At 37.4% G+C, this 9,378-nt stretch overlaps 1 protein-coding gene across 1 annotated transcript in view; it reads right to left on the reverse strand.

The window, feature by feature from the left end:
- Positions 1-9,378, reverse strand: part of LOC106882607 (signal peptide peptidase-like 3) — a 344,505-nt gene that overhangs the window by 40,024 nt on the left and 295,103 nt on the right. The window contains exon 9 of the mRNA XM_052966894.1: positions 8,251-8,326. Coding sequence (XP_052822854.1) covers positions 8,251-8,326 — 76 coding nt within the window. The remainder of the gene's footprint in view (positions 1-8,250; positions 8,327-9,378) is intronic.

The following is a 9,378-nucleotide window of genomic DNA, read 5'->3' on the forward strand; positions in this document are numbered from 1 at the left end:
TATATATATATATATATATGCAGACGGCAGACAGACAGATACACTCACACACACAAGTATACAGAATTATAGATCCATATCAGTCAATCATAACAACTGGTTTTCACTGGGTATGAAATAATCAGATATTTGATAACAGCACTGTTTAATAACATTACAAGTTTTTCAGAGGTGATAGGTATTACTCTATCAAGCAAGCAATTTTTTCTGGTTTATGGATTTTTTGGTGTGTGTTTGTGTGTGCGTGCGTGCATGTGTGTGTGAGTGAGAGAGACAGAGAGAAAGAGAGAGCATGTAATTATGTACATAATATATTTTGAATGAAAAATAAAATATTTTTGGGAAGGAAAAATATAAATTTTAAGTGGTAAAAATGAATTTTATATTCTACTTAAATGTACTGAATGCTCTTTCAGTTAATGTTAGATTGTTTCTATATATGATTTCACATAAAACACACACACATACATCTGTGCATATAAGTATATATACACATTTATATATCTGTACATGTGAAAATATATGTGTACACACACATATATAGTTTTATACGACCTAGTAAGAATATTGGGTTTACAATTATAAGATTGTGGGTTTGATTCCTGGTCTAGGCAGGGAATTGTGTCCTTGAACAAGACACTTCATTTCACACTGCTCCAGTCTAATCACTCCAGCTATCACATCCTCAGTGTTCTCCATATGAAAAAGAATAATACATGCTACAAGGTCATGCTTATTTGTGAGCAGCAGCCTTGGATCTATTGATGTGTGTATGTGAGCGCGCACGATTATAAAAAGTGAATTAAAGCTTTTAAATATTTTGCCACTACACACATGTTACATACTAACATGTTATTTACTTCCATTCCATACTAACATGTTGTTATGGATTCTCAATCAATATATTTATTCTTTCTTGATATGCTTACATACGCACTCATACATATAGAAACATTCAATACATACCTATATATTTAAATACACTGATTGTGTACAGGTAAGAATGCATTATAAGAGATAATAAAATGTTAATCGAAAAGAATGTAGCAACATATCAGTATAAAATATATATACATATAGCACATGTAAGTATTTGGTTTACACCATGTGTGCTTGTGTGTATGCATGTGTGGATAAAATCCCTACAACATTAAAATTTTTAATTTACTATTTATGATCATTTTCCTGCATAGTTATGTTGGCTTCAGCAAGGATTTTTGATTAATAAATACAGAGCTACTGGCCTAAACAATGTAATTAATTTTTTATCAAAGAGCTTTAATGACTGATACCCAGCTGGGGTTTGCTTCAAAGTTAAATGGAATGAAAGGTTTTTCTTTAATCCCCAGGGCTATTTTTACAAAAAGACCTTCCATAACAATAATAATTATACACCAACAGTATGCTCTTCGGTGTTTTTCATACAAGCAGTAGAACTTGTTTGTAAAAGGATAGACAGATAGATGAATGCATGAGATGCAATAACTGAACAGACATGTGTGAGTGGGTGGATGAAAGAAAATACAAACCAAACTCCTATGCATACAATACACACACACACACTTCAAGCTAATGTATTCTTATATTCTTTCCCAATAATATTTTCCTTGAGCATTCACACACACACACACACACGCACGCGCGCGCAGAGGTTAAATGAATGTTTATTTTATTTCATGTTCTGTTTGTTTCTCATCTCAATGGAAGTGCTCATCTCCATGGGAGGGAGGAACATATAAATGTAGAATCATGTCAAACAAACAAAAGAGGAGTACTCAAAACATGTTGTAGAGTGTATGGTGTATTGAAACTGAATCTTTATCTTGCTCCATGCTTTTAGTTTGTTTCTTGAGGCATTGAGAGTGCTAAATCTCATAAGAACAGTTAAATCATTTGAAGCAATTCAAAATTTGAATAAGTAGGACCCTATGAGATTTAGCACTCTCAGTGAATCAAGGAACAGTCTGAACAAGGAATAAGGTACAAAAAATAAATATGTTGGTTGTCTTTATCTTATGTGTATTCACTGCGGAGGCGCAATGGCCCAGTGGTTAGGGCAGCGGACTCGTGGTCATAGGATCGCGGTTTCGATTCCCAGAACGGGCGTTGTGTTTATTGAGCGAAAACACCTAAAGCTCCACGAGGCTCCAGCAGGGGATGGTAGCGAACCCTGCTGTACTCTTTCACCACAACTTTCTCTCACTCTTACTTCCTGTTTCTGTTGTGCCTGTATTTCAAAAGGTCAGCCTTGTCACACTGAATATCCCCGAGAACTATGTTAAGGGTACACGTGTCTGTGGAGTGCTCAGCCACTTGCACGTTAATTTCACGAGCAGGCTGTTCCGTTGATTGGATCAACTGGAACCCTCGTCATTGTAAGCGACGGAGTGCCAACAACATGTGTATTCACTGTATTATATTGAACAAAATGGTTATGTGGCCTGCGCTTGTCATTCTCTCAATTATCTGGCCCACTGTGAAAAAAGTTTGGTGATCCTTGATATAGACAGTAACCAAGTTGAAAAACTCTTCCGATCACTCCAGCCTGACAGTACTTATTCTATCAGTCTCTTTTGTCAAACAACTAATTTACAGGGATGCAAACATAACACCAGTAGTCAAGCAGTGGGGAGGGGGCACAAACACAGACACAAGGACACACACAGATAGATAGATAAATAGATACGTACATACATACATACGACAGGCTTCTTTCAGTTTCTGTCTACCAAATCTACTCACAAGGCTTTGGTTGGCCCGAGGCTATAGAAGACACTCACCCAAGGTGTTACACAGTTGGACTGAACCCAGAAATGTGTGGTTGGGAAACAAGCTTCTTACCTCACAGCCATGGTTGCACCTATTGAAGATATTTTGTTTTTTGGAGTATTTTTTTCTTATCTAGTAACATGGAATTAAATGTCAGTGTATCTTTATGATCCAGAAGTGAAGCCTAAATCCATGGAATGACATCTTGATGGTCTAAGAAGTTTAAGAACCAGTGATTGGCACAGAGACCTATTTGGGGGTGGGGGCATGACAAGGGTGTCATTCTCCTTGATTTTCTGAAATGTAAATGTACTGTGAACAGCAAGCGGTACTTTGAGAGACACCCAAAAAGCTTAAAGAAATCATTAGGAAGATGAGACCAAACAAAACTATCCACCTTTTCTATGAAAATGCATGATCGCACACATCTTTCACAACAAATTAGATAATTGGTAACCTTGGCTGGTTAATGGGCTGCCATCCAGCCTGGATTTGGCACTCTTTGACTGCCACCTTTCCAATCCAATGAAGGCCAGTCTTTGGAGACAAGGTGAAGGTGGCAATGAAGAAGTGGGTACGGCAGTGTACATCTGATTTTTACCAAAGAGTGTTCAAGAGTTCGATTCAATGAGAGTAAAAAAGCATCACTTGTGATGGAAACCTATTAAATAATGCCTTTGCATAAAAAAAAAAAGAGTTACTCTAATGACATGAAATTTGAATGACCTATGTCAGTTAATTAAGGTGTTATGCCTACTTTTGCATTACTTTCTGTAGAAAACTTTATATATATATAATAGATAGAGCAATATATATATATATGAAGAGATGGAGATGGATACAAAGATATGGTAAGTGAATGAGAGTCAAATTTAGCGTTGCTGTTTGAAAGGTGGTAGTTAGCTATAATGGAATATTTAATATTGCTCTTTTTACCATATGTCAAATTGTTCAGCAAGAAATTGTTCAACATAAGAATACAATTGGATCAGATTAAAAATGAAATTTAAGCTTAAATACAGGGGAAATTATTGGATTTTCAAGACTAGTAGCAATTATTTTCTCATCTAATCATGTGTGGAAGAACTAAGATGGTTTCTAATAGAGGAAATGACAGCAGTTGGAAGTGTGTAACAGAATCACAGTTCATAACATTTCTTTAAATGTTAAAAAGAAAAAAGAAAAACAAAATAAAAACCTCATAAAGATATGATATTAAGTAAAAGAATGAAAATTGAATAAAGATGCATGACAAGATGAAGGGAATAAGTTGTCATGTTCTGTAGGCACCAGAGACGAAATATGCTTTCAAATGCTTAAAAGAGAGACTGACTTGTAAGACGCAGAAGAAAAAACAATAAAGACTGCATTACCCCTACACACACACACACCAGCACTGATAGCCGTCACACTGGTGAATCAATCAAGGTGTCTTTGCATAGCCACTTGACCTCCTGGAAATAGTAACTGAATCTTCTTCAAATCATATTCTGGTGTGTTATATAAAGATAGGACAGAGATAATAGTGTCCTATGCATTTCTAAGAAGATGGAGGCTTATTTTGCTGAGTGCACTAGACATCATTTGAACTTATGATCATAGAATCCCCTCTTCTTGATTCCATTTCCTTGGTCCCAAACATTTAATATCGTTGTCATTGTTGTTGTTGGCACTCCGTCGCTTACGATGTCGAGGGTTCCAGTTGATCCAATCAACGGAACAGCCTGCTCGTGAAATTAACGTGCAAGTGATTGAGCACTCCACAGACACGTGTACCCTTAACGTAGTTCTCGGGGTTATTCAGCGTGACACAGTGTAACAAGGCTGGACCTTTGAAATACAGGTACAACAGAAACAGGAAGAAAGAGTGAGAGAAAGTTGTGGTGGAAGAGTACAGCAGGGTTCGCCACCATCCCCTGCCGGAGCCTTGTGGAGCTTTAGGTGTTTTCGCTCAATAAACACTCACAACGCCCGGTCTGGGAATCGAAACCACGATCCTATGACTGCGAGTCCGCTGCCCTAACCACTGGGCCATTGTGCCTCCACTATCGTTGTCATACCTGCTTACATACAGTATTTCCTTAAATACAAACCTGCATCACCATACTGATTTTAGAAATAGTCATCCTTATCATCGCTATTATTATAGTAAGGCAGCAAGCTGGTAGAATCATTAGCACGCCAGGTGAAATACTTAGTGGTATTTTGTCTGTCGCTGCATTCTGAGTTCAAATTCCACCAAGGTCGATTTTGCCTTTCGTCTTTTCAGGATCAATGAATTAAGTATCAGTGACACACTGGGGTAAATGTATTCGACTCGTCCTCTCACCAAAAGGGCTGCCCTTGAGGCAAAATTTAAAACCATTATTATTATTATAGTGAAGGTGTGTGGCCTTGTGGTTAGGATATTGTACTCACAATGGCATGAGCATAGTTTCAATTCCCAGACCAGCAATGTGTTGTGTTCTTGAACAAAACACTTCATTTCACATTGCTTCCAGTCTACTCAGCTGTGATGGACTGGCATTTCATTTAGGGGAAATACTGGCCCGTCCACTTAGCCAGTGAATGGCATTGTTTGAAAGCTACAGCAATGCAATGAAGTGCATTGTGACCAGCAATGCATAATAATATCTGATAGTTTGATAAATACAGTGATTATTATTGTTGTTGTTGATATTCTCTATCATCCCCCCTTTTCTTGTTAACCTTTGTATACTATATTTTCCTTCCTTTTCACTGTATACCACGTATATTTAACCTTTTTTTATTTTATTTCTTTTATCGTTTGTATATTTTATTGTTTCATCATACGTAAACTCCCACGCTTTATGTCTGTTTTGTATTGTCCCCATCATCCTTCGCTCTGATAGCAAATAAACAAAACCATTATTATTATTATTATTATTATTATTATTAAGGCAGTGAGCTGGCAGATTCACTAGAATTTCAAGGGGAAAAATGCTTTGCCATATTTGTTCTGGATGTTTACACTGAGTTCAAATCCCTCCAAGGCCAGCTTTGCCATTCAACCCACACCATTTCTGGGGTGAATAAAATAAAGTACTACTTAAGTATTGGGGTTGACAGTATTGACTAAACTCCTTCTCTTCAACCATTGCTGGCCTTGTGCCTAACTTAGAAACTATTTTTATTATTAATAGTAATTATTTCTAAATTAGGCATTAGGCCATAAATTTGAAGGGGAAGGAGAAACAGTCAATAAAATCAATGAAATTGAAAGGATGAAAAGCAAAGTTGATCTCGGCGGGACTTGAATTCAAGATATAAAGAGATGGAACATATTACCATAAGGCATTTCCCAATACTCTAATGAACCTACCGAGTTACACAATAATAATAAGGAGGATGATAATAATCCTTTCTAAATTTGGCACATGACCAGCAAAATCAATGGGGAAGTTGATTACATCGACTCCAGTGATTAACTGGTTCTGATTTTATTGACTTCAAAAGGATTGAAAGGCAAAGTCAGCCTTAATAGCAACTGAACTCAAAATGTAAAGAACTGGGGGAAAATGCTGCTAAGCATTTTCTCCAGCAGTGTAACAATTCTGCCAGCTTACCATATTAATAATAATTATAATAATCCTTTCTATTAAAGGTATAAGGCTTGAAATTTTGAGGGCGGGAACCAGTTGATTACATCGGCCCTAGTGTTTCATTGGTACTTAATTTGTCGAACCCCGAAAGGATGAAAGGCAAATTCAACCTCAGCGGAATTTGAACTCGGATCATAAAGACAGATGAAATACCACTAAGCATTTCGCTCAGCATACCAATGATTCTGCCAGCTTGCTGCCTTACTGGGATTATTATTATTATTAATGATGATGATGAAAATGATGATGATGATGATGATGATGATGATGATGATGATGAAAACAACTTGAACTTCTAACTTGTCTCTTGAAGTCTCTGAGTGAGACTTGGAGTCAACTTGTGCAAATACGAAGCAAAAGTCAAACAAATAATAATAATAATAATAATAATAATAATAATAATAATTATAATAATAAAAACAACAATAATTGATAAGATAGCAGCATCATCACCTTGGTGTAGATTATGTGGAAAATCATCTGCAACAGTTAGACATATAATTAGTGGATGCTCAAAACTAGCCCAAAAGAGTACAAAAAATGCCTTGACAAAGTAGCAGTGTAAATACATTGGTTATGCAAGAAGTATGGGCTAGAGTGTTCCAACGAATGGTATGAGTACCATCTTTGCCAGTAGCAGAGAATGATCAGGTGAAACTCACATAGGATATGTCAATATGCACAGACAAAAAGCTGCAACATAACCAACCAATTATCACTCTCCTATGGAAGGAGTCCAAAGAATGGACCTGCATTGAAGTAGCTATACCTGCAGACCAAAACATTGTTAAGACAGAGGACAAGAAATCAAGAAGCACCAAAATCTAGGATTGGAAGTGAAACGAATCCATAACGCCTCAAATGCAAGCATAGTACATATTGTGATCGGTGCACTTGGGACCATCTCAAAATGAGTAATATTCTGGCATCAAAAGCTACAAATATCAAACTTTTTAGGAAGTATTTAGATACAGCTTATGTATTGAGGAAAGTGTTGCATCTCTATGCTGCAGGATGGAGCTGAGACATGACATAGAGAAATCAGGAGTTAAGTGAATAAAAATAATAATAATTTAATTTCTCTAGTACAGAAACGGTGTTAGTCCAAGTCCCATGGAACAATCAAATAGCTCATCATTAACAAGAGGATGACAGATGATGCAACACTATGCAAAAAAGATAGAAACTGTCATGCTGAGACCCCCTTCGGTCATGACTGACCATGGGATTGCACCTAGAAAGTTACCCTCCCAGGCACAAGTCTGGGCAAGGTTGTTTATGGAAGACCAGCAGTCGCCCATGCATACCGGCTTCCCCTCTCCATGCCACCAGTGTTATCCAAAGGAAAGGTAAAGGCCGATACAGCTTGGCACCTGTGACATCGCAACTCATTTCTACAGCTGAGTGAACTGGAACAACGTAAAATAAAGTGTCTTGCTCAAGAACACAACATGCAGCCCGGTCCGGGGTTCGAACTCACAACCTCATGATTGTAAGCTCGACGCTCTAACCACTGAGCCATGCACCTTCACTGACATGAGTCTGAATTAATTGCAAGGTAGACTTTGATTCATGTCTATAAGATCAAAGTGCTGAAAGTGCACTTATTTAATGACATCACAGTGAACTTCTTTAAAGAAATGGCAGACAGTTCTTACTATTTCCAACAACAGTATGATGATGGTTATAATTGTAAGCTCCAGCTTCACAAGAGTATTTACTAAGATATTCCATCTGTGAACTTGTTAACCTTGTGTTGGCCAATAAAAACTAGTTTGGTTCTACAATACAACATAAAAACAAGGGGGTGCAGGGCCAGACACTATACCTTATTCATATATGACTTAAAATTATATACCGCAAATGTTCCCCCATCTTGAGGGTCTCTTGAGTATTGTTAAGCAATTTAGCAGGGGGCATGGAATTTCCTTGAACTGGGAAAATGCAAAAATATGACAATACAAGGAAGCAAACTAGTGAGTTGCAAACAAATTATTTAGAGCTCAATTGATGGGAAAGAAAAAAACAAGAGCTCAACAATCCTGCTAACTGTAAATAATTAGGTAGAGATGAAAGTAAAACTGTGTGGAAGTTGTGCAACTACAAATGATAAAACAGTAGAGCATTCTGGATATCTTACTTAATGTAGATGCTAGATCCAACAATTTGATACCTCTGTAATTATTTCTATCTAAGGCATCACCTTTACCGTTGTTGCAGTTGACAACGGTGCTGCTACACCAGTCATTAGATATACTTTCTTCATGAATCACCTGATTTACAATACAAGTGACTAGACCATAACCCACACCGCCAGATACTTTAAGCAACTTAACGGTGATTCACAATGGATGAGGGGCTTTCCTTTCCCTATCTTCATGTCCTTAATTGCTTTACCTACTAAGGTACTGTCAATCTGGGTAGCTGGTCCCTCAATTTAGTCAACATTTGGCAGACTCTCTTCCTCCCGTTTGTTCTCTACATTTAGCAGTCTTTCATAATGGCATTTCCAAGCCTCTTCCTTTCCAGAATCACTAAATGCAAGTGCACCATCATCCATAGAGACACATTTCTCTCTTATGACATCACAATTTTCTTTCACACACTGTCTTGCAATCTGGAACGCTTCGATTCTTTGGTCTTCAAGGCGCTGAACATAGGCAAACTTCCTCTTTTCTGCTTCTCCTTTGGCTAGATATCCCATTTCCTAGATTCCCTTCTGTCTAAATGATACAGTTACCTGCTACTCCCACTCTTCCAGGTCTGTTTCTTTGCTCTAATGGCTCTGTCTACAGCATTGTGTGTGTGTGTGTGTGTGTGTGTGTGTGTGTGTGTGTGTGTGTGTATATATATATATATCTTCTCCTTATTTCTTTCTGTGTTCCTTTCAGTTGAAGAGTGTAGCTCGAAACGTTAAAGACTTTCTCTATTCCCAAGCGTTAAACTAATACATCCATTTGTTGTTTACACCATCTGTCCTCGTCTG

Source organism: Octopus bimaculoides, chromosome 1 (assembly GCF_001194135.2).
Source record: "Octopus bimaculoides isolate UCB-OBI-ISO-001 chromosome 1, ASM119413v2, whole genome shotgun sequence".
Taxonomy (NCBI): domain Eukaryota; kingdom Metazoa; phylum Mollusca; class Cephalopoda; order Octopoda; family Octopodidae; genus Octopus; species Octopus bimaculoides.